Source organism: Homarus americanus, unplaced genomic scaffold, assembly GCF_018991925.1.
Source record: "Homarus americanus isolate GMGI-L3 unplaced genomic scaffold, GMGI_Hamer_2.0 scaffold39675, whole genome shotgun sequence".
Taxonomy (NCBI): domain Eukaryota; kingdom Metazoa; phylum Arthropoda; class Malacostraca; order Decapoda; family Nephropidae; genus Homarus; species Homarus americanus.
Genome location: NW_024736071.1, coordinates 5418073 through 5445815, shown reverse-complemented (window position 1 = coordinate 5445815; position 27743 = coordinate 5418073). Strand labels below are relative to the sequence as shown.

Here is a 27743-nt window from a genome sequence, read left to right as displayed (position 1 = left end):
TTAAATTCCCTCATATTAACCTTAAAACAAACCAAAGGAAAAAGTTCTTGTTTTGGACGATTAAGTCGAGTGACTTAATAACCATTTTTTCCACTGCAGCAAATGTGAAATGTAATGAATCCTAACTGTTGTGAAGCAACAGCAGACCCCATCTCAATATGCCTTGAACTTTAACCTCAATGGCACCTTGTATGGGATACAACTTTTCCAACCTAATATTTTCAAGCTATAATCTTACTATTTTGCAGATATTTGTTACTATCCCTGTAGAACTAAAAAACACTAAAGTACAGTACAGTAGTTACTTTTCCATTGGGGATAACCTGCTTAAATTTTTGAAGTGAAGAGCCAGGTTGTTTTCATGATTTCCTTTACCCTTAGTTATTTCTTGTATTTTTTTATACGAGTAACTGGAAGAAGACGGTATAAAGTTTTATAAATTATTTGCTGCCCATGACTAAGGTCTTGCATGTTTATCTTATTGCTAGATCCAGATTCTACATGTAAATTTATCCAGTACATACACTGTATAGCATCTACATTCGATTTCTGATTGTTATACAATACAATATTGTCAAATATATTTACCTATTATGAAGAAAGAGAACACCTCAGAATATTTCAGAAATTAACCAAGATCTCTGCTTCTACAGTTCAAGAGAAAGGTAAAAAATATAAAAAGATAACCGAGTTTATTCTTTATTAAGCTACTGTGGAACACATATGTGTTGGCGTGTGTGTGTGACATGGTCTGGTTCTTCTTCCACTGCACACTTAATATTCAAATTTCCACTTGCCTGTGGCCCCCCAGCCTGTGCAGTAGCCAATGTGGGTTATCTGAAATATAAAAAGAGCTGTAGTTATTCTCTAGGCATATGGAAATACGTTTACCCTTGACCTGAAAAATTGTCTGGTAATCACCTACAGTTTTAAAAAGTCTTGTGAAGTGTAGTTTGCATCACCTTATATTATACAGTACTACAGTCTCTCCTCGACTTACAACGGGGTTTCGTCCCGACGACCAGGTCAGAAATCGAAAAGGCGAAAACAATACATATAAAATCTAAAATGGGTGTCTCTTTTTCTTCTCAGCACCACGAGAACTCTCACTTTTACGCTTGTCAGCCATTTTAAAGGGAATTAAAAAAAATTGTCAGTAACAGAGCGATCACTGACGTCGGTACTAGAAAATACGTAATTTGAAAAATATTTTATACTACCATGGCGGTCGTATGTCCGGGTTGTTGTAAGTCGAGTATGTCATAAGTCGAGGAGTACTTGTATTGTACAGTCTGTTTGTCTATAATGTGAGTTTTCATAATGCAACTTGGTTATGATGCGACAAAAGTACGTATTGGGAAATTTTTTTTTTTAGAAAATGAATGTGACTTGGGTATAACACAACTGAATAAACCTTAACTATATTGTGCAAATAGGAATAAGCAGTTGTGTGGATGGCTCAGTGTAGTATCACACAAGGTGAGGTGCTGATAGATGCTTCTAGAAGATGCCTAAGGTGGCAATTTGTTAATGAAAAATCCATCTGATAATAAATGAAAATTATTTGGTATTACTGTTATATGTATCACCCTTCACTCATCTATATAATTTGAATGTCATAAAATACATAGAATTCATGTGTCTGGACCACTCTGCCAGTTACTTTACTAATTTAAGAGGTTTTACTGCTGAAGGCATGAACCTGATTCACTAACGATTTATGGTCACTGTAAGTCCTTATGATCAACCTTAACAGTGAACGGTCAATTCACTAACAGTTTACAGTGACTGTAACCCAACTTATCGTACAACAAAATTTACGATGGCCACCGAGCACCCGTAAGGTTTCACAAGGTGGAAATAATAATAATAATAACAATAATAATAATAATAATAATAATATATATTATTATTACAAAAATTAATAAAATTAATAGCAAATTAATACAAATAAAATAATAAAACTAACAAAAATAATAACCATAAAAAAAATACAATATTGAAAAAATAAATCATGAGTGAGAAATTATATACATAATATATGCTGTGTTGTTCAAGTAAGAGAAACAATTGAGACCCTGCAATTGTGTGTAAATGAGGCAGAAAGTCAGATCAGCAACTTGGTCACAATTTATGTGATGCCATATGGCAGCAGGGTCTACCATTAGACAACCCATTATGCTTCCAATATCTTCCCAGGCATTAGTACCTCCCTGTTTGGTAGCTGCCTATCTATCTACTGTGTAGTATATATATATATATATATATATATATATATATATATATATATATATATATATATATATATATATATATATATATATATATATATATATATATATATATATATTGCCAGAATAAAACATACAGTACCTTCCATGGTTCTGGGTCTGTCCACTCCATGAAGGGGTCTGTGTCCTTGTAGCCAACTCTGATGTGACCATTCTTAAATGAAACCCAAAATTTTCTCTCTTCTTCACAGCACAATATGTCAGGGGTGTCTACTTTGATCATGTCATCACCTGTTAAGAAAATTTCACTGTGATTATTGAATACATATAAATAACAAGTACGGTATTGTATTTTAAATTCAAGGGGGGGTCGATTTTGATCTAACATTCCTCACATTTGGATGAAAAAAATAAAATGTATAAGTTGTTATTTCATATAATTCAAATAAGGAACCAGATGAAGAGTCACTATCTTGCTTAGGATAGATCAGTGGTTCCCAAACTATTTATTTGTTTTATCATTATCCCATTTTCACAAGGCTACCTTCATAATAACCTCACCCACCTGATTCCAAAATAACTACTTGGATCATCAATTGTGATCTTAAGACTGATGGAAGAGGATTTGCAGGTACAATGCATAAACAAGTTTTACTGTTCACTCGGCTCTGGCCCCACAGTTACAAACCACACAAACAACATAATAATCAGCCAGCTGCTCAAGGGTGCATAGCGTCAATCTGGCATCAGATAACATATCCAGCCTGTTCTGGTTCTTTGTTTTCATATGAAAGGAGCAGGAAAGTTGTACTCCCAAAAGTACAGTAGAATACAGTACAGTATAGCAGTGAAAATTTGTCAAAAGCCCAAGTGCCTGATTCACAATAGTTGGGAACTCCATTTATAAACCCAGTACTGCACTTCCTTATAGTTTTGACAAGAGAACCTGATGTGCTTGAGGCAGAAGAGGGAGGAATCGATGAAAAACAGTGACAGACACTGATAGGTTATATACAAGGGGAAAGTAGTGGAGGCAAGTGCACCAGTACAGAACCAGGGGACAGTGGGACACCCCCAACCTCCCACCCAGGACGAGGTGAGCGCTATATTAACAATGTCATCTCTAGCCACACCCCACAGAATGCGAAGAGTGTAGTAAACAAGGCGGCTGATGATAATGGAGGGAGACCAAAGTCACTACCAAGATCATATATGTTACCGTGGACTAATTCCAGCTTGAAAGTCATGTACACTAATAATAACACTTTCCTTGATAAGAAACATAAACCCAACATATTAGGTATTGTATAACCAAGTTCAATATACACTAGATGTATAAGACTCATTTACGAGCTTTCCTCAAGCATCTTGCAAGAGTAGTGATTATCTATGCTAGGCAAGACCTTAGATCCAGCCAGGTGAGGGTACAGTGGGGGGATGTTTTTGAAGAATCAAAATGGTATAAAATTAAACAAAAAGGAAAACCTTAATCATTGTCGGGTGTACCTACAGATCCCCAAACTGTAGTTTAAACCAAAGAAACTTAAGAGCTTTAATTTACAATACAACGATACTCGACCCTAGCCATCTCCTTATCATGGGGGACTTTAACTATGGAGACATCAATTGGGGAAATGAAACCGAGCCCAATGACTTAAATAACCCCGTTACTCGTTTTGTAGAAACTCTGAGAGACAATTTTCTATTCCAACATGTTAAGGATCCGACTCATTACAGAGGGGAGCAAACACCTAAACTGCCGGACCTCATCATGACTAACGAGGAGGGTATGGTGGCCAAACTGGAACAACTAGCCCCCGTAGGCACCAGTCACCACATTACGTTGTCCTTCAGAATTAACTGTTACTTGGTTCATGACAAAACCAGACCAAGGTGCAAATATTACAAGGGAAATCACAACAGTATTAGGGAGATGATGGGTATACACTGGCCTGGCTCACAAAGGCATAAGAATGCAGACACTACACTGAATATCATCGTCAGTAAAGTGAACCATTTGATTGATAAATATATACCAAAGACCACACCCAGTGCCTCCAGGAATACAAAGAGACCGCTACACATGAACCATGCAGCGGTCGGCAAAGTTATAAAGACAACTCAGGATTTCGAAAAGTGGTTTAGGACAAATGATGAGCAGGACAGGAGGATACACCAAAATAAAATAATAATGATAATAATATTAATAATAATAAAATATAATAAAATTCATAATAATAATAATAATAACAATAATACTGTATTAATAAAATAATAATAATAATAATAAAGAAATGCAAGAATGAAAAAAAGATAAAAAGTGAGAAACACGACCTAGACCTATGAATTATTATTATTATTATTATAATTATTATTATATTTTCGCCCCCCAGGCCCCAATGTGGGTCAGTGACCTGTGCCCAGGTGGGCTACAAAAACAAAACACAAAAAAAAAATAACCATTCTGAAAACCGAAAAATTCCGAAATCCGAAATGCCTCTGGCCCCAAGGATTTCAGATAAGGGATTGTCAACCTATACTGAACTCACCTTTGTTGAGGCGGATGGCCGAGTGTTGGTTTTCCCAGCCACCAAGGAGCAACTCGTACATTGGTGTTGTTTCTTCTGCTGCAGATGTTAGTGCTACGTGTGCATCATTACTACAGGAAACACTGAATTCCAAAGTGTCGCCATACACGGGTATAAAGTTGTAGGTCAAACAGTCTTCTGTGTTATACGACTTTTCAGCTGTGGACAAATGATTAAATTTTAAGTTTTCTAGTTAACTGATAACACCATAAAGCAAAGAAACTGTACAAAGAAAATAAGGAGTCTGACTGTAAAGCTGTAAGTTTTCTAGTTAACTGATAACAAAGTAAAGAAACTGTACAAAGAAAATTAGGAGTCTGACTGTAAAGCTGTAAAGTTGTTAATAACTAATGAACATCCTATGTTGTTTCATAAATTCTACTCTTTCATCCCTTAATTACATTACAGTGAACCCTCGAAGATCTGGACTAAAATGTGGGAACACCTGTCTGAAAAAGCCAATTGTCCGAATCTTCTGGTGAATGTACCAAATGTATAAGAAACACCAAAAATACAGTGCATATTATCCTGGCCACTGGGGTTAGTTATACAGACTTTTTCCTGTGAAAAATTCATAATTTTAATCAACATTACTGTACTCAGTACTCAAATGCACTACACTAAAGGACTAAAAATTTATCTCTTGAGCAAACTATGTGATGTCTATACTCAAATTATTTGCTGTCTTGCAAGGATTCCCGCAATGCAAGTTATATTCTGCTAAGTTTAGTCTGACATTTTATAAGATAAAAACTTTAAGCCTAAAAATACCTTCACCCTGTTTTGGGAATACCTCTTAGGGAGGCTTCTTAGCCCAGAACCCCCAAATTTTTTGTCCGAATCTTCCGAAATCTGGATTTACCGGGTCCGGATCTTTTAGGGTTTACTATACTATTACTGTGCTACATCACCTCAAGTACTGCCAAAGACCCAAATCATTAAGAATGTCGAAAGAAGGGCCACCAAACTGGTGTAATCACTCAGACACATAATTTCCCAAGACAGATTAGAACATCTACAATTGTCCAGTACAGGTGTACTACAGAAGGTCAGGAGGAGATTACTAGAAGTTAAGAGACCCATCAATGGACATTTTCAGTCCAATATGTACTGTACATACCTGACAGATGATCATCACAGCCTCATCTTAATAAAGCTGCTAATACAGAAACTGACTGTGTCATGATAATTCCAAGTGTGTGTGTGTGTAGCTCCTAAGTCCAGTATTTATAAACAACTGGAACATTCCAGATCCTTGTATACGTATGTCCAGTACTTGCCAATAACAAGCAACAGACTAACGATGAACTAGTAAGCCATCAAGTGGATGTGATGAAAGAGGATAAAATGGAGCAAAATTTTTAAGTATGTACAGTACTGTATAATACAAACTAAAGAACAAAAGTACTGTACATGTGATTGTGTATCCACATAATGAAGAAAGATGCAAACCCATTTTACTGAGTGAGTAGAGAAATTTTCACCCAAATTACAGTCCAGTATATAAACAAGGGTCAAATTTGAGAGGAAACAAATGTTGCCATGAGTAATATGAAATGAGATGCTCCCACTAGTACAGGTATTACATAATGATGAGCCTTACCATGGAACTGCCACCAGCCAACAGCACCCCAGCCAGTAGAATAGCCATAGTGGGTGATTCCAAAGGGCTCTGGGATGGGGCACTGCATGAAAGGCTCCCCTTCGCCACCCTTGCCAACACGGATTTCATCATGGTCAAAGGCAATCCAGAACTCACGGTATTCCTCCTCGCTCAGAATGTCTGGCGTGTCTACCTTCACCAGATCTTCCCCTGTTGGAAAGATCAAGAGGATGATAACAGGATGTTAATAATACAGCTATGGGTATAAACTTTTTTTTAAGCAGTTTAAATAGTGATTACATTGTTTATTAAAACACCAGAACATTACATCATACCAGACTATTTATTTTTAAATCTAATACGGATAATAAAAAGGTCCTGATATTTAATTGCGATTGATTCAGTGGCCTACAAAGTATCCTGCCAGGTGGGAGAACCAAACCCACAGGTGTGACTCTCCCTAACACCATTGCTATCTGTAGCACAGCAGCAAACTGTATTAGTCTGCTTTAATGTGTCTTAGAATGAATACTAAAGTAGTTACTGCAATTACAATAACTTTTTTAATTTTAATAAAGAAGTAATGCCAGTAAAAAAGGTAACAGGACCCAAGGTTTGGTGTATTAGAAAATGAGTGATAACCTCAGGTGTTTTGATGTACTAATGGGGGGGTTGGCATCGTTTACTATAATAAACCCTTCCTTATAGACAATGTTCTGTTAAAAAGTTTGATTTAATAAAACCTTGCATAATATTGTGAGTGACATTAAGCATTTATGACTTTTGGTTTTATTTTACATAATTTCTAAAGACATATACTAATCCATGTCAATATGGTTGGCAAGCTTCGAGTTAAGGTGCCATCTTAATTCTGGCTACCCAGGCTGGCGAGGCTGAAGCCCAAGGCCCATGATTTTTTTAGCCCGTGTTGAACAAAAATTAAACAATTATTGGAACTGAGAATTCCATGTTATAATTCGGGTGCCTTATGCCTTTCGTGTAGTGCTAAATAAAGAAGTGAGGAAAGCATTTTGAAAGCACTGTATTACTCGGAAGCGGGTGGGAAAATGGCGAGCCTCATTTTTGAGGCCACGGTGTTTGATTAAATAAAAAGATTTTGGGGTAACCTAATACCTACTGACCAAAGCCTACATCACTTTCATTGAGCCTCGGTTCTCATAATGCCATTATGTAATTTCACCAGTTCCGTCAACACTCACAATGGTACAATAATAGTCTTCCAGACTTCTATCAGTGTCAAGAGCCAACTTGCCAAGACATGTGTGTGCATTTTCTAAATGACTTTTGGTGAGCAACTAATTTGGCATGTCTACTCTGGTAGAAAGGCCATATTTTTCTGAATGCCCATTGCAGTATTTTAAATATTTACAAATATTTCAGCTGCTTACTTAGGAAAGAACCAACAAATTATAATAAATTTGAACTTAAAAATATAAAATAGACAAAGTAAAATATGACTCAACATGCTTTTGTTTTTTACTATACTTTAGGTATTTGGCAACCGTAACACTAACGTCCAAGTGAGGGAGCGGCCAGTAAGAAATGGGAGGGAGGCTGGGAAAAGCAGGAGTCTCAACACATTTTATTGGCTGTATGTTGGATGGATTTACACAAACTTATTTTAAAATACAAAACAGTACTTGTACAGTACTGTACTTTAATTTTATGGGCATTTTTTTTCATCCTTTCATTCCTATGGATAAACCCTAAAAAAACTGTATATTTTGGGAATGAACAAAAACATATACAGTACTGTATATATACAAATGATCATGCATTTAATAATATTGTATACTCACAGCTGTCCTCTGGGTTGCAGAAATAAGAAAAATATTTGTAGTATTTATTGCCAAACACAACATATCCAACACTTGATAAACTAGAACTAATGAAACCAGATCAACTCCTGAGTCAATTCAATACCAAGATCATTGTTTTTGTGACACTTTCATCAGTTAATTCCAACATGACCTTCGGCACTTAATATCTGTACTGTATTGTGATTCAGGGCTTTTCACCAATACCAAAGCAATTTAAATATTATGTAATGGAATGAAATAGTAAAACAAAATTGTCTCTTAAGGACTCGAAATAAAATTGATACTGTATAAACATTAGTAAAAATAAAAAAAAATTTAAGTGCCAAGAACCTACAATGGACTGGTATTCTATAATCCTATTCTTACTGCCATCAGAACTTTGAGGCTATTTGTATACTGTAGAGTAAGGTGTTTGGCTGCTGGTGTGTACAGTATATATGGGAAGGTATATATGTGTGTGCAAACTGATACCCATGACAAAATACTGACTTGCTAGGGAGTTTTATGTTCAAGTTAGTCATGATTCACACATGCAAACACAATATTCACCATATGAGTATAATTTAATGGTTATACAGCTTATGCCTTTGTGAACACTGCAGGGGCGGGTCCAGATAAGGGGGTCTGGACCCCCTTTCCACCAGAAAATTACAATACTTTTCTGGCATTTCTGTACAGTAAAAAGTAATTACTATTGACCTCAGACTATCTCCTAATATGAAGTGCACATGGATTCAAAATGGCCTCAAAATGACCATGATGTTGATCAGATTTCAAAAAAATTCTTGGGGGTGGCTTCAGTGCCCCCCCCATCCCCCAATTGAGTGGGCTCGCTGTGCTTGCCATGGTCCCTCACCCACAACTTCATAGACCCCCATTTTGATATTCCTGGATCAGCCACTTCACTATACTATACTATACTATACCTACATATGACATGGCTTTCATAATCATCTTTTTGATAATACTGCACAGGTATTTATTTCAGAGTAAATTTCAGCATTGTAATTTTTTAATACATCTTTCATAATTAATTCTCCCGATACCAAACTACAGTAATACCAATTAATCAAAAAATTTCACTGCCGATTTTGATGATAGATTACTGTACTGTTACCTTTTTTTCTTACCAAAACCCAGCCCTCTCTACTACAGTATCTCCCTCTCTACTACCCCCTCTTCCTTTCTCCAACATTCTCTCCCTCTCTCTATTCTGCCCCCTATTCTTCTCTCTGTCCTTTCCTTCACTTCATACTTTCCACCTCTCCCACCCATTGTCTTTCTCTCTCTATCCCCTCTTCCCTCTCCTCACCCATTAGGCAGAAGACTCACCTTTCTTGAACCTGACGGCTGAGGCAGCACCTTCCCAACCACCGATGAAAATCTCCACCATGGGATCGGTCTCCTCAGCACCTGAGGTTAGGGCAACATGGGCATCATGGGCAGTCTTCACCTGTAACCAGGGAGCAACAGATGCGAATAGTTAACCATTGGACAGTGCATTAAGTTTCGGAGAACAGGGATATCCATCTTTTAAAAGATCTTAAATATTTACCTTTTGCAATACCACAGATTCACTTCATAACATACCAGCATAGTGTGCACAGTAATGTACTAGAGAGCATTAAAAGAGATGCCATGATGGAACATCTACCACAAAAAACTTACATAGCACTGGTGACATTGAAGAAATTTTACTTTTACTTTACTTTTACTTTCATCCTCTTCACCACTGATCGGCTCATTAGTCCAAATAATAAAAAGGTTAGCATCATTTAATGAGATGGCTATAGAGACGACCAATGGCGAAAAGTATGAAGTAAAGTACAGGTATACATTAAGAAGGACAAACCATCTTCAAACATTTAATGCCAAATGTTACATACAGTATGTAAATGATTCCCCAGTAACCGTGACTATATATAACCCTGGGTTAAGAATAGTGCGTAATAGTGTGTAGTGTGTGTGTAATTCTACCCTAAAGTTAGGCATTAATGAAAACTATCTCAGAGTTTTGTCCTTTTTCCATTGGTGGTGTTCTTTTATACAGTGACAAAACCTAAATACTGTACTGTACTGTACTGTACTGTACCGTCCTCACACTCACCTGAAAGTGGAGAGTCTTGCCGGAGATATCCCGGAAACGATACTCCTTGTTCTCATCAGTACCATAAGATGCCCAGTTATCATCACCTGTCAAGCATAAGAAGGTTCAGATCTGCAAAATTATTATAATCCACATTTCTTATTTTAAATATTTTAGTTTCCACACACTGTATATGTACCAATTATCACAAAACTACATCTGTTTCCATCAATACACCTACTATATAATTTATGCCTGTACACACTTAATAACCATGCATTACGATATACCTCTTATTCTTAATAGCAGATTACTCCATATTAAACCATAGATTACAGATGGATGAAGTAATGTTATTGTAAATACAGTACAGTACTGTATACCCTTACAGTGTACAAACGTGTACATATTGACATATTCCAATCCCCCCAAAAAATGTACACCTAAAATTTTAAGCAGAGAAACACAAGTACTGCACCAACTATGGCATTGTTACCTATTTCACTGCAATTCCCGCACTTGCCATTTTATTCTGGCTAACGCCAGATGATTTTCTTCAGCTTAGGGTAACCTCCAGCAGCCAAAGGGTTAATGTAAAACACGTGTCCTTAAAGGTTACACCTCATTAGTGAATCAGGAAAAAACATAACCTCATTAAACATTTCTTGAAGCCTTACAGTTGCCCTCTGAACCAGTAGATAGGCTTGGTAAATGTCCCGATCTCGTTTTTGCAGGACGGGTATTGTTGCCAGAGATCGAAGAACTTCGAACATGCTTTTCATAGTTTGGAAGGCCATGATGTTGGTAGAAGACCTCATGTTGAATAACAGTCCTTGAATCCTTACCCTGGTATCACGATTCCAAGACCAATCTTCGATCTGATCAACAGCAACACCCTCAGTTTGATTCCTTCTGTACATCTTTAAGAATGAGGGTGAGTCAAAAAGGCAATCCAGGGCAAGAGCCACATAGGGTACAATTCTTGGGTTTGTTCCCATTATCAGACAAGATGTTGTCCATCCTGTCAACTATATCCCCCACCCAAGCTCCTGGCAAACACACCCTCATCCTATTTTATTTTTTTGTCCGAAAAGCTCTATCCAGGTACCGTACCTGGGAATCACCAACAATTAAAGTTTTTGTACCTTCCTTGTGAGCCCTGTCCCTGACTGTGCTAACATCAAATTCGTCTATCAAAGGACGAAAAGAGTTTTTACACTTAGCTGTTATCGTTTCCTTGGTGTCTTTTTCACCACCAGTTTGGTCATCCCTCTTCACAACCTTCCATTCACCTGTGCCTTCGTTAGACACGGGCTTTCCTTGTCTCGTGTTTTCCTCCTTCATCCTCGCAATCGCTTCCTTTAATTTCAAGGTTACAGACTTGACCTTCAATAACTCGGCCCTCAGAAGGGCATAGACCTGCTCACAACTAGCACTAGCCATTACTGACAATTAATCCATCGGAACTAAGTCGGCCGTGACCTTTCCTCTAGCAAGGTCAAAACACTTTTTTTTTTACGGGGAATAGCCCACCCTGGCACAGGTCATCGACCCACAACGGGGCCTAGGGGGACGAAAAAAATAAGAGTAAAAGGATATTTAAAATAGAAAAGAAAAAGATTCTATTAATCTACATACACCAAGAAGATGCCGGAAAACCATTTATTTTTTAAGTTTAATGATTGTTTATCAGATCATAGCTTGCAGCCTAGAGAAGAACAACACATAACAGAAAGTAGATGCCCACGTGGTCACCCACCAAAGTTGACACACCCTACAGAGAGTAAGACCTGACCCAGGAGAGCTGACGGCCACAAGGTACCCGAGTAACCCCGCGTTAAGACATTGTTACTAAAGAAACTCACCTGACCAAGACACACCCGGGTGGTAATAATTAGGAAGCATTACCGACCGGCGACATGACCACGCACCTGGGCAAACACAGCTGTCCAGACCTGACCCAGTAGAGGTCATGGTTCTCACCGTCGCATCATTAGCTAACCTGGCGACATGACCCTGTTACTCAAGAAGCTACCCTCCAGCCAGTACACCTGTCCAGACACACCCAGATTAGTGACAACATCTTCCGGCTCGTGACCGTCAATATAAGGGCCCTGCAGCTCCCTCCAAGAGCATTAGCATGAGAATTATTATTGTAACAGGGAAGGGGCCGGCATCCCCTTCCCAGAGGGAGACTTCCCTACCCAGCACCGAGTCTCCAGCTTGCAGTCTCCCACAGGAGACATAGTCCAGTAGCACCTGCAGCTTCCCCAGCCGCTGGGCCTCCCTCAGGTCGCACGAGAGTCATTGTCAGAGCAATCCATTAGGGTGAGTGACCCCCCTGTACTGGTGGGAAGTGCAGCCATTTCATGTTTGTTGTCCGAGTCATTGTCTAGTGACTTCGATATAATGATTTATTAATGTGTCCATGTCATTGAGTTGAATAATACATAGCTGTATACTTAGAATTGGTGTTAAGAATATTTCCCCTAAAAACATATACCAAGTTAATAAACTAATTGGCCACATTACCAAACTTCCTCACTTTACAATCCTACAACTATAAATTCTTCCTATATCTTCTGCACTTAATTTACCTGCATTACAGAAGTGAGACAGATTGTAAGAGTTTGGAAACACAGAAGAAGGCAGAGCATTCCACAGTTTGGCTGTGTGAGGAAAGAAGGATGTACTATAACGGGTTATTCTCGTGTGACCGACATCCACAGAGAAACAATGGGCACCGCGGGCAAGATGAGTGTTAAGAGTCCCCGGCCTTGCCGGCAGTACACAGGATGCCAAATCCACCAAACATTGCCCCTTAAAGTAACTGTAAAAGAGAGAGAGAGAGAGAGTGAGAGAGAGAGAGAGTGAAGCAACATTTTGGTGAAGAGAAAGGGAAGGAGAGTCAATAAGACAAAATGCCTTTGATTTCACCCTATCTAACAGTTGGACAGAAGAAGAGCCACCCCAGATATGAGAGCAGTACCCCAAGTTAGGACGAATGAATCCCTTATAAACTTGAAGAAACTGCTCAGGTGTGAAGTAGCTACATCATCTGTACAGCATTCCCAGCTTTCGGGAGGCAGCTTTAGCAATGTTGAGGATGTGTGACTTCCATGACATATTAGAGGAAATGGCAAGACATGGATGTGTAGGTGATATAACAAACTTGTATAATATTTATTAAAATTATTTATTTTTGTAATGGGAAATTAATATAGCAATAATATACATATACAGTAGAAGATTTTATAGTATAAACTGCAATAAATATACATTCAGAAAAATAAATCAAATCTTGTGTTACAAAATCGCAGGAGTACAATACTGCATTAAAGAAAAAGGATTGGACATTTTCTGATGAAAACGGGGGGTCCAGTACCCCCTGGATCCACCCTTAGTACAGTATAGATATTCTGCATGGCATCCCAACTGAATCGTACAGTACAATGCAGTATTGAACTGCACTGTATTAAGAAAACAAATTCAACAGAGTGCCGGATTTAGACCTGTGGAGGCCCATGGGCAGCCTCTTTGTGGAGGCCCCCCTCATTATACCTACCCAAGAGGGTGGGGTGGCGAGTGAAGCGAGCCTAAACATATGGGAGTTCCGGGGGGCCCTGTAAGCCCCCCAGGAAAATTTTCAACAAGCACACATGACAATTCTCACTCTCATTTTACATCTGCAAGACATGTTTATGTCTACTTGTGGGAAGTTCACGAATCATGGGCGACTCAAGTCTCCTCTTTAATCGACAGACACATGACAACCGATGTGCAGATACTACACGACCCAACCCCCTCGGACCGACTGTCACACACACAGCGCCCTGATGGCATTCCTAATGAAAGTGATAATGAAAAAATAATTTATTTGCTTTTTTAATCTCAATTTCGTTATTCCATGTAGTTCATTTTTAATCAATATACGTTTGTGGAATTCTAAATATATTATTAGCAACACAAACAATAGCATTCATTAAAAATATACGGTTCATAGGATATTCATGAACATAGTTTTACGTGATGGAATAGATAAACATGAATTTTAAAGAATGAAAATAAAAATAATCCAAATGAATAAACAAATTAATAAAATATTGTAATATGTGGAGGCCCCTGGGCAGCTGCCCACTTTGCCCACTCCTGAATCCGGCCCCAATTCAACAAATAGGAAACTATAAAACTACCAATTTCTTATCCCTTTTTACTTATTATCTACACAGTCGATAATATTCTGTTTTGGGTCAAGGCATTTACAACACTACCTGCGAAATATATATTCTAAATTAATGTGGTTATTTCAAGAAGCATTCGAATAAATTCTCGTTGTACAATACCTTCTAAACAATTCACTGAAGGAACATTGTAATACAGTACTGTATCAGTTTGATTGTAACATTTGTTCAGTGTTTCTATAAACTTAATTTAATATCATAAACTCAATAGAATTCATCTAGAGTCTAGATTCTAGACAGTCAATTTGTACATTTCTTATTTCCTCAAAATCTCTCCCGTTTAGTGGAAAAAAATTATCGCCAAAAGCTTACTGAAGGCTGAATAATAATGGGAACTCGAGAAATTTACTGTAGTGCAAAAGATTTAGGGATACCTTTTAAATGGATCGTGTAAAATATGAGTGCACTTTAGAAATATTTTTGCAAATTGTTGTACAAATGTATGACAGAGGAAAAGGGAAGGTAAAATTTAAACCCAATTGCATTTAAAAATAAAGCCTCTTCTATAACTTATTAAAATACATAACTAACTATTCATGGAACTAATTGTGTCATTATGGCAACGAGAGAGAATTTAGTAGTAGGAGATAATAATGCGAGGTAATACAGGAATACTTGTACTGTGGTAGCACACACACCCAGGCCAAGGCTTGTCGGCGTGGAGGGGTCACCGTCCCTCTCTGTACATTATACTGTACTCTACATCCAAACGATAATCTTAGAATTAATTTTAATTTACTAAGTTGTACATTACTAGAGATTATTAAAAGAGTGAAATACAATATAGTTAATTATGTGGTCTTTCGTGAAACTATTATACAGTAAATTAACATTTAAAGTATCGCACTGTGGTCAGGGCCGCACACCCAAAGGAAGGTTATCTCTGGCAAACACCCAAGTAAACAAAGGTGTATTAGGCTTATACAATGCACAATGTGTATTTTCGTTATATTACACCAAGTACACAGTATCATGGCGTACTCGTCATAGCTAAACTTACACCATCACTTGAGAAGTGTGTAAATAACTGCACGTAATGTGTTGTAATTCAACTCATGATGCAAGGTGAGGAGGGGGTAAAGTGAGGGGGGTAAGGTGAGGGGGGTTAGGAGGTGGTGTAAGGTGAGGAGGGGGGTAAGCCGTGTGTCCTGGATGACGATAGTCCCCGCCAGGGTTACAGACATGGGTGTGGGCGGTGAGAGGACGTGGGGTGTGGGCAGTGAGAGGACGTGGGGTGTGGGCGCCACTAAATGTCACTACGTCTTATAACCCTAGCAAGGGGCGGGGCAAAGCTGTGAGTCACCATTTTCCACAGACAGACAAGGTTCAAGTCTTAGCTCATGTTCCGCACGTCATCACGTCCTACGACTGTCATGTTCTTCAATAATCATTACCGGAGATAACATGATGGCATTTATAGAATTGTTTCTATAAATAAAAAGCTTCCTTCATCATCTTGCAAGAATATACTTGTATGTGCCTGCAGACGGGACGCTCCTTGTCAAACACTCTCCACCTTAACACGCACTACGGGCAGTGTATAGAACACAAATAATGACACCAGACTGTGTAGCTTGACTCATACAGAGTGTAAGACACCCACACCAGACTGTGTAGCTTGACTCATACAGAGTGTAAGACACCCACACCAGACTGTGTAGCTTGACTCATACAGTGTAAGACACCCACACCAGACTGTGTAGCTTGACTCATACAGAGTGTAAGACACCCACACCAGACTGTGTAGCTTGACTCATACAGTGTAAGACACCCACACCAGACTGTGTAGCTTGACTCATACAGAGTGTAAGACACCCACACCAGACTGTGTAGCTTGACTCATACAGAGTGTAAGACACCCACACCAGACTGTGTAGCCAACAATAACGTCACTAGGTGAAAACCAACAAATTTCCTTCCCAGAACATCAAAGAAGGAAGACTTTGTCTATTCACGACACTGTTCCACTTTTCCTACGATTGAGGTGATATTACAGAATTACGCCTAATGCATTAAAACATATACGGCTTGTGGTATTTTGAAAAGGCACTAAATATTTAATGTATCATAATAGGTTTCAGGTTGTTTTGAAATAATCATTAATTTACATTCTCCTGCAACATGCTCGAGACAAAGAAATAAAACCAAAGATACACACGTGCAGCGGTAACCAGGGAGGGTGTGGGAGAGACCAGAAGGTCAGCTACATCATGGCAGACAATGGGACTCGTTCACGCCTGACTTGTTCCCTCTAACCATAATCTATGCCCTTCCCTGTACAACCCGAAAACCCCTGCCTTCACGATCCAGCTCTTCTTCCTCTATCCCTTCTCCCTCCTACTCGGCCCTGTTCTCCTACTCCCACTTTTTTCTCAGTGGTTTCTCTGTCCAAAACCCGTCATCTTTTTTCCTTCCCATTGCTGTATCCTTTCCCATTTTCCTTCTTCATCCTCGTCTATGACTTCTTCCACTACAAAACCCCATACTCGCTCCTCTCCCGCAAGCCCATCCCATCCCATACCAGATGGTTTCGGGGTGACGTCACGCAGTTTTATAGCACCAGCCGGTTTAAAAGGATAAGTGGGGAGCGTTTCATGACCTTGGTAACATCCTACGCAGCGCAAGGGAGTGCCGTTTGGGACTAGCTATGGATGTCGCACCTGTTGGAACCTACGTGTACACAAGTGTCTCCTCGACCATCCTGCAATTGCGGATAAACCAGTACGTAAGCATCTGTTTACTAGATACATTTGCCTAACGTTTCACCGAGCTGTGAACCTTCACAGACAGTATACACAAGACTGTATACCTCATTCACTACACCTGGGAATACCTGATGAACACCTCATAATTATAGAGAGAAGTTCCGCAAAATCCCCTTCTCATACAGTACATGAAAAGATCCTTAAACCTGACAAAAGTCATCTGTCGCGAATTACAGGTACAAAATCCAGGAACACTTCCCTGTATTCTATAACGTGCCTGTTGTGGTAAATAACATCAGCAACCATCAGTCTCTACCTTAGCGGGAACACAAGGTGTGACAATCTTAACAGTTCAGGTAACGCTTGGTGTGGGGAGGTGAACACGATGCTTGGTGTGGGGAGGTGAACACGACGCTTGGTGTGGGGAGGTGAACACGACGCTTGGTGTGGGGAGGTGAACACGACGCTTGGTGTGGGGAGGTGAACACGACGCTTGGTGTGGGGAGGTGAACACGACGCTTGGTGTGGGGAGGTGAACACGACGCTACACGAGTGGGAACAACGCTTGGTTGGTGTGAACACGAAAGGGGAGAACACGACGCTTGGTGTGGGGAGGTGAACACGACGCTTGGTGTGGGGAGGTGAACACGACGCTTGGTGTGGGGAGGTGAACACGACGCTTGGTGTGGGGAGGTGAACACGACGCTTGGTGTGGGGAGGTGAACACGAATACTGTACCATAAGTGCACCATCCCTCACAGCGGAGACAGAAATAGGCCTATTCCACCACTAGGCAACAGGCGAGGAATGTGAAGGGCAACCTACCTACCTACCTACCTACCTACCTAGGGCAATGACTAACCCGCCTCCACTTCTACACACTCTGACAACTTGCGCTAGATAATATACGCGACGGAAAACAAGCCAGTTACCGCCACCATTCAGCAACACGATCACCATTTAAAAAAAAAAGTGATCGAAGAAATGGCTGCTAAGATTCAATGTCACGAAGTGTAAGAGGATGTCCCAACGGGACGAAGAAATTGCATTAATAGAGACTGTATGTTGACAATTAACTGAAGTCCTCGGGCCAATGTGAGGAGGTGAATCAGGCAGCTAAACTATTAGGTCTTCAGGGGGAAGCACACACACACAAACCGCTGGACCTCATCATAACTAACGTTGCTCATCAGACATAACTGTTACTTGGTTCATGATAAAACCAGGTCCAGGTTCAAATATTACACAGGAAATTACGACGGGATTAGGGGAGAAATAAGGTGTATACACTGGTATGACTTACTAAGAAATACGAACGCAGATACTACGCCGAATATCTTAGCCAGTAAAGTTAACCATTCGATCGATAAATATATACCCAGGACCAAAGCCAGTGCCTCCAGGAATACAAGGAGACCGCTACACATGAACCATGTGGCGGTCGCCAAAGTTAAGAAGAAAACTCAGGATTTCGAGACGTGGGTTAGGTCAAATGATGAGCAGGACAGGAGGATGTATGCAAAATCCAGGAACCAAGCAAAGTCAGAGTGTAGAAGGGCTGAGGGCTGAAAAAGAGTTCCAGAGGTAGATTTCATATGAGGTCAAGTCAAACCCTAAGGCTTTTACCGCTATGCAAAGTCGAAATTAAAAACGCGAATAGGCGTATCGGACCTGAGGCTTTAAGATGTAGTTATGCAGATTCTGACCAGGACAAAGCGGAGGCATTGAACAACTTCTTGTCCTTGGGTTTGAGGACAGACGAGTTGACAGCGCTGACCCGCATTGTGTTTTCAGAGGAGGGTATAAGAAAAAATTGCCAAAGCTACAGATTCACAAGAGTCCCGGCCCAGATATGGCACACACCATTGCGTTAAAAGAACTGTGTAATGGGCTTGCGGAGCCCCTTAAGATCCTGTTCTGCAAATGCCTGGATGAGCAAAAGGTTCCCCGAGGACTTGAAAATGGCTTATGTGAGTCCTATATTCAAGAATGGCGAACGTCACTCCTCGAATAATTATAGACCGGTGAGCCTGACCAGTAATGCAAAGTACTAGTGAGCATCGTAAGAGATGCCATGATGGAATATCTACTACGGAACATCCTTGTAAAGGACTGCCAACACGGTTTTATGCCGGGACGCTCCGGCTTATCACAATTACTCAAGTTCCTGGATGTTTGGATTCAAATTCTAGAACAAGGCGAAAACATAGATAATATATACCTAGAGTTTGCCAAGGCTTTTGACATTGTACTCCATGAAAGGCTGAGAATTAAATTGGCAGGGTACGTGATTCGGGGAACTGTAATGAGAGTAAGTAAGAAGTACAAGTAAAGTAACAATTTATAGTTGTAGGATAAAGTGAGCAAAGTTTGGTAGCGTGGCCGATTAGTTATTTGACTTAATATATTCATAGGGGAAATTTCCTAAACACCAATTCTAAGTACAACTATTTATTAGTTAACTGAATGGCATGGACACATTAATAAATCATTAAATCGAAGTTACTAGACAATGATTCCCGGACACAAACATGAAATGGATACACTTCCCACTGTAAGTAACTCCCTTATGGATCGCTCTGACAATGACTCACGTATCATTATTCTTTATACCGACCTAACTTATCCAAACAAAATTGTGAATTAATTTAATATTTATCATGAAAATTAATTTTAAACGTTTTGAAGATCATATCACAGCGCAGTCATAAGATATTTCATGATACAAACACAGATTTGAGACTAATCGAGTGAAGAAAAACAGAAACCAACAGAGCGGTACCAACAGGAAATGAGGCTCATTGCAAAGAAAAGGTTGATGCGCCAGAGTATCCAAGATGGCCTGGTGAAGGTTGGAGGAAGGCTGCACCGTGAATGGGCGACAACACCTGGCGGGTCAATACTGCTCCCACGTGATCATCCGGTGACTACGAGAAACACATGCAGGACATTCTGGAAGGGAGCACACACTTCCAATGCTGCGTCAAAATTTCTGAATATTTAAGTGTCGTGGCCTGCTGGATAAAATTTCCAAGGCATGCACTGTCTGCCGTCGCAACAACTGGGTGTCCAGGCATCAAAAGGAAGCCGTGCTGCCAGCAGATCGGACCTGCCCAGGAAAGCCTGCCTTTGCCTTCACAGGATTGGATTGTTTTGATCCGTCCCAGACCAAACAAGGGCGCACGACAGCCAAGCGCTATGGGTATCTATTCACATGCTTGACAACCCATGCAGTCCATCTGGAAGTGCTCAACTCTCTTGATGCTGACGCTCTTATCAATGCAATCACCCGTTTCATGGCACGCAGAGGTGCTCCTGAACACATCCGCACAGATAATGGAACAAACGTGTTGGAGCCTGCAAAGAACTCAGGGCAGCCGCTCGCAACTGGGTTGCAGACAAACACATACAGCAACGTCTTTTGAAGAAGGAGGTGGAGTGGGTGTTCAATCCCCCTGCGGCATCACATACAGGAGGTATATGGGAAAGACAAATCCGAACAGTGCGTAAGGTGCTTAGGGCAATCGTCTCGAGTGCTTGATGATGAGCGACTACAGACATTATTCCGTGAAGCAGAAGTGATCATTAACAGCAGCCCAATAACTGCAGGCCTTGACTCCACTACATATACGCTTGGACGCGACTCCGCTCCAGTCCCTCTCAGCGGATGTCCGTTGAAAGACATCTACCGACGCAGGTGGTAACATGCACAGTTTCTGGCAGACCGTTTGTAGCAACGTTGAACCAAGGAATACCTACCGATTCTCCGCAAGCGGCAAAAACATCGTCAGCCTGTTCGTAACTTCAAAGTCAACGATCTTGGTCTCATAACCTGAGAAACCCTTTCTCACGGCAAGTGGCCCCTTGGTCGGGTTGTCGAAGCGATTGCTAGTACAGATGGGCTCGACCGTCAGGTTCGTGTGCGCACTGCTGTCCGCGAGTTCTCCGACCTGTTACCAAGATCTGTCTCCTCGAGGGCGCCATTTAATAGTCTGATTTTGGGCATGAGCCCAACGGGAGGAGTGTTATCGCCGCCCTCGTTATGCCGCGACCTCTGAACCCATCTTGTCGCGCGAACCTGTGACCTCGCCAGATGGGTGGATGCACAACAAGTTTTTTGTGTGTTATGACTATAGATAGGTCTCGGGATGTCTGTGTGTGGCTGGCAGTAACCGCTCAACTCCTTTGAGTGAACACATTAGCGATATTAGCTGTTAAGTGGAGCGATAAGCCCGCACACGTGAGTGAAAGAACACGGTTATTGTTGGTATTATGGAGAAATGTTGTGAACGACACATGTGCAAAGCGTGAGGCAATTTGGATAGTGTATTTACTAACTGAAGTATAATGTATGCATATAATGGAATGTAATAAGTAGCTAACGAGCGTCTCATTCTTTATAGGTTTTGACCATATCAATCAATAACTTAAAGCATCTGGCTTATTGTATCATGAACTTTGTAATTACTACAATGAATCGGAGATGCTTGGGGACATTCTTGCTGTTTATCCAAAATTTGCTAGCCCACACTGATTAGTCTTCAATTAGAATATGACGTCCAATGTATATGAACCACTGTCCTGCATGGCAGCGAACAGTGACATCACCCACATGACTGACCTATATATACTGCAAATGAATATTATGTATTTCTTTGTGTACGAACCTCTGTCCTGCATGGCAGTGAACAGTAACATCACCCACATGACTCTGACCTCTCTCTCTCTCATATATATATATATATATATATATATATATATATATATATATATATATATATATATATATATATATATATATATATATATATATATATATATATACACACTGCTAATGAATATGATGTGTATGAACCTCTGTCCTGTGTGGCAGTGGGAAGTGATACTATCATCAGTGTCAAGACCTGACTGAATTACTCACAATAGGAAAACTGTACTCGAAGCTTTGTCAATAAATTTGTTAAACCAAAAAAGTAAATAAACGTTGAACGAGTCCACGTTGTGGGTTTCTCTCACCCTTAAGACGTGACGTCATCCAACTGTCGAGCCAGTCAGCAGTTAAACGAACCAAGACCCCAGAAGAGAGCATAAACAATGTGAGAGGAAGGATGACGGCTCAGCTTAACCATTCTAAACCCCACCCACTCCTACCGCCAGCAGCCACCCACTTATACCAACACCCAGCCTCCATGACAACAAGCCCACCTCCTAACTTCATGACAACAGGCCCACCTCCTAAGCTTCATGACAACAGGCCCACCTCCTAAGCTTCATGACAACAGGCCCACCTCCTAGCTTCATGACAACAGGCCCACCTCCTAGTTTCATGACAACAGGCCCACCTCTTAACACAGCAGCCTATCAGGAGAGCCTTGACCCGCCCCGCCCCTTCACCCTCTCGCACACAATGCCAAGTTCAACACTGTATTCAGTCTCCTTGGTGATAACTCCCAGCCCCCTCTTCCACACTCACCATGAGATACCCCTCTCAACCCACTCTCCCCGCCTCCAAGTCTGCAGCTAAATCAATGGCACGGACCTTCTCCCAGGGTGTGTGTGTGTGTGTGAGGGGGGGATGTGTGTGTGTGTGTGGGGGGAGGGGGTGTGGTCAAAATGTGTGGGGTGTGTGTGGGGTGTGTGTGTGTGTGTGTGTGGGCGGTGTGGGCGGGGTGTGTGTGTGTGGGTGGTGTGTGTGTGGGTGGTGTGGGTGATGTGTGTGTGTGTGTGTGTGGGGAGGTGTGTGTGTGGGTGTGTGTGGGGGTGTGTGTGTGTGTGTGTGTGTGTGTGGGCGGGTGGTGTGTGGGCGGGGTGTGTGTGGGTGGTGTGTGTGTGTGGGTGGGTGGTGGGTGGATGTGTGTGTGTGTGGGATGTGTGTGTGGGGTGGTGTGTGTGTGTGTGTGTGTGTGTGGGGTGGTGTGTGTGTGTGGGTGGTGTGTGTGTGGGGTGTGTGTGGGTGTGTGTGGGGTGTGTGTGTGTGTGTGGGTGGGGTAGTGTGGTGGGGTGTGTGTGTGTGTGGGTGGTGTGTGTGTGTGGGTGGGTGTGTGTGTGTGTGGGTGTGTGTGTGTGTGTGTGTGTGGGTGGGGTGTGGGTGTGGGTGTGTGTGGGGTGTGTGTGTGTGTGTGTGTGTGTGTGGGTGTGTGTGTGTGTGGGGTGGTGTGGGTGGGTGTGTGTGTGTGGGGTGGGGGGGTGTGTGTGTGTGGGGTGGGGTGTGTGTGTGGGTGGGGTGTGTGTGTCGTGTGTGGTGTGCATGTTGTAGCGGTAGTCAGTAGCCGCGGGCATGGTAGTTGCTGGTATAATGTTCGCCTTGTGAAGGTTTTAGGCGTTGTCACTACATTAGTTTGATTCCCTTAGGAGTGCCAGTGAGGGCGTGGCAGCCAGTGTGGACGTGCCGGTGTGTCAGCTTTCTCAGTATCCTTTAATGGAGATAATCTACAAGAGAATGTGTGTTTCCGTCATGTCAGTTTCTTTTGTATATATGTAGTTATATTACACTGTATAATTATTTGGATGAGTAATTACTTAAGGCATCCAATACGCCTGTTTAATTATAGATGTTACCGAAAATACTAACATAAATAAGGATGTCTAGACGTTTCTTCTTATGATTGGGGGAGGACGAATCGAAAAACGACTAGGGAAATAAAACTGAAATTGCAAGGCATGTTAACACTGGCGCTGCGTTAAAACAGACTAATGATCAAAATAAATCATAATCTTACCCATTTTGAAATAAATCTTCAGCGAACGTCACACACACACAATGTAGAATGCACCAACAGGCCGTCCGCAGTCTGCCAGGCAGTATATATACACAACCCTCCTTCACCCCCAGGCCCCACCACCTTGCGTGCGCAGCCCCACCTCTTTTGAAGTTTGTTTTTCAGTGGTTAATGTGATATTTCACTTCTTTGTATTTTTCCTAAAAATAATTTCATTTAAGTTTAGCTGTCAGTGATAATTTTTATCAATGTAACCTCGAATGTATAAAGATTATACTAATATAAGAGGCTTCATCCTTATTTTCCAATGAGTTTGACATTAGACACAGCTTGACAGTCGCCAGACAATCGCGCACGGTTTACAATAGTCTACCAAGATGTCAGTTGTTGACACCAGCCTCTGAGGACATGCCACGTGGCAAGGGTCATTTAGTAGCAATAAACATCAGTTCAGGATTGATGCTAAAATTTTCCCCATTAGTATATATTACCCAGGATACTATTTCTAACCAATAATCAGTTGAGAAGCTAGAGTTGGCAAGACTCTGGGAACACTGGCTATGTTCCAACACTGTCTGTGGTACCAACCAACTCTATTACAGGAAAGCAAGTTGTCGCACGGGGAAGAATTCCTTACCTTTATGATTATACATTTAAGAGAATAAATACTAAAAATTCTTAAACTAAATCAGTATTTGCGACGAAAGGACACGATGGCTGAAATTTCCGTACAAAGGAAAACCATGTGGCAACACTATGACGACCGACTGAAGGACAACAGGAGGACATGTTAGTGACCGTCGTTTCTTCAGACAACAGTTTTATCTCATAATTGTTATTGCTGTTGGACTAGTTTGTTAAAAACATTGAACGTTGAAGCGCAGTAATAACATGATGACAACATTACTTCAATCACAGGGAATACTAAATTTTATTACGGAATCATCAACCTGGTTAGTCTAGTGTTTGCTATCATTACGCTCATTTCATTAAACATGAGGGTTTAGTACAGTACAAATTATATCATTTTATTCCTAAACTTTCTCGATAACTTCGTCCTCATCGATATAATGATAATAATAATGGATCACCTGAAGAATTGTCACCCCAGAGTTTGACAGGGGTGAGTACAGACTAAGGAGAAATACTTGACAAGAGTAATATATACTGTACAGTAGAGGAGAGTGAGATCAAGTCCCTCGGGAACAGCAGGTATCCACAATGATCCGGTCATAAGGCAGTGACCCTTACTAATCTTCTTAATAGAAAACAAACAAACATTGTGGACACCTGCTGTCCCCTAGGGACTTGATCTCATTCTACTCTACTGTATATATTAGCAGTAAATCACTGTAGGTGTGCGTGATCCAGGTATATGCTGATAACCACAAGGAAAGAAGAAAACTCGAAGTTCCCAAGAGCTTTCGTGTAATTCACATCTTCAGGGGTGAGTACAGACTAAGGAGAAATACTTGACAAGGCTAATATATACAGTTGAGGAGAGTGAGATCAAGTCCCAAGGGAACTGTAGGCGTCCACAATGGTCACAATCTAATGACCGGATCATTGTGGACACCTACGGTCCCCTAGGGAATTGATCTCACTCTCCTCTACGGTATACAGTATATTAGCCTTGTCAGCTTTTACTTTTTTTGAACACTTTATCCTCTTCGCCACTGATCGGCTCGTTAGCCGCTTGGGCGATCGGTCACGTCTCTCATTACTTTTCCTTCAATTTTTCAATTTTAATTGTTTATTCCTTGATAGAGGAAGCGGGATCCTAGTGCTGTCACTAGGTACCCCTGTACAATGACACCAGACGCATCTGGCAAGTGTGACAAGTACACACAGTACTTTTCCTTTTAATTTATCTTCTTCACCAAAAGATCGGCTGTACTCACCCCTGAAGATGTGAATTACACGAAAGCGCTTGGAAACTTCGTGTTTTCTTGTTTCCTTGTGGTTATAAGAACATAAGAATGGAGGAAACTGCAGCGGGCCTATTGGCCCATACTGGGCAGTCCCGTTTACACCCAACCCCTATTGCTCATATAAGCATCCAACCTATGTTTGAAGCAATTCTGCCTCATTTACACACAATTGCAGGGTCTCAATTGTTTCTCTTACTATTGACAACACAACATACATATATTATTTATCACTTTTGATCTTTCATTTTTGTATTTCTTTATGGTTCCTTATTATAATTATTAATACAATTATTATTATTATTATTATAATTGTTAATTTTATTATTATTATTATTACATTATCGCCCCCCAGGCCCTGATGTGGGTCAGTGATCTGTGCCCGGGTGGACTAATCCCCGTAAAAAAAAAAATTATATATATATATATATATATATATATATATATATATATGCAGATACCAACAATGAAAGAAGAAAACACGTTCTTCTTTCCTTGTGGTTATCAGCATATACCTAGATCACGCGCACCTACAGTGATATATATATATATATATATATATATATATATATATATATATATATATATATATATATATATATATATATATATATATATATATATTTATATATATATATATGTGTGTGTGTGTGTAAAATATACCATCATCGACGTCAACAATCAAAAGAAAAATTTACAAGTATTGTATTGTTAATGGAATAAACAGGAACCAGAGTTAGCGGTGACACATTTGTTAGCTGACAGCTGAGGTGTTGTTGGTGCTTGGTGACTCACTGTGAGGGAAGATGTGTGAGACCACGTCACACTCTCTGTGAATGACGTTTGAGGCCACGTTACATAACTGTGAGGAAGTGAGAGGCCAAGTTACATAACTGTGAGGAAGTGAGAGGTCAAGTTACATAACTGTGAGGAAGTGAGAGGTCAAGTTACATAACTGTGAGGAAGTGAGAGGTCAAGTTACACTCACGCGGAGGTTACACTATTATAGTTGTCTCACCTTAAGATGCGTCATGGGAGATGATAAACTGTAGATCTTGACCGTCATCACGAACCGTCTTAATTACTGTCAATACAATGTTAAATATATAGTTCAGTAACCACCACCACCTACCAACTGTTGTCACCACCATCTACCAACTGTTGTCACCACCACCTACCAACTGTTGTCACCACCATCTACCAACTGTTGTCATCACCATCTACCAACTGTTGTCACCCCCATCAACCAACTGTTGTCACCACCATCTACCAACTGTTGTCACCCCCATCAACCAACTGTTGTCACCACCATCTACCAACTGTTGTCACCACCATCTACCAACTGTTGTCACCCCCATCAACCAACTGTTGTCACCCCCATCAACCAACTGTTGTCACCACCATCTACCAACTGTTGTCATCATCAACTCATGCACCCTACTTGGTACTCTAGCTCGGGTGCACAACAGAAGGAATTCCACCATTTTCATGTACCAGAAGAGGAGCTTACAACTTAGGTCCACCATTAGAAGCAACAAAAGACTATAAGAGATTTATGAAATTCTTGGTGGCAGCAGCACATCTTTGTCCTCAATCTCCTGTCTTGGCTACAGATGAGGAACCTGCAGAGCCAGAATGTGATCTTATTCTTCCTTTAGTAGACCAGAGTATTAAAAGTGTTTGCCAATGACTTTAAGTAAATTCAAGAATGTTTGAAAACCACCAATTCTGACCATCAACTTTTCCTGGCATTCTTCCTCCCTCCATGTCTTTGCAGTAAAACGCCTCATCAACTGTAAGC

At 40.7% G+C, this 27743-nt stretch overlaps 1 protein-coding gene across 2 annotated transcripts; it reads right to left on the bottom strand.

Annotated features, from left to right (window-relative positions):
• Positions 1-683: 683 nt before the first annotated feature.
• On the bottom strand, positions 684-24162 carry LOC121871757. 2 transcript variants are annotated; one of them, XM_042374191.1, is made up of 8 exons: positions 24015-24162; positions 10371-10456; positions 9596-9716; positions 8243-8251; positions 6423-6632; positions 4781-4978; positions 2374-2522; positions 684-837 (listed from the first exon to the last, which is right to left on the bottom strand). In XM_042374191.1, exons 1-8 carry the CDS (start codon positions 24016-24018, stop codon positions 775-777), a joined length of 840 nt encoding a protein of 279 aa, XP_042230125.1. In that variant the 5' UTR covers positions 24019-24162; the 3' UTR covers positions 684-774. The 2 variants fall into 2 exon arrangements, with proteins under 2 accessions (XP_042230125.1, XP_042230127.1); XM_042374193.1 differs by lacking the exon at positions 8243-8251 and having other exon boundaries at positions 24015-24161.
• Between the last annotated feature and the right edge of the window lie 3581 nt (positions 24163-27743).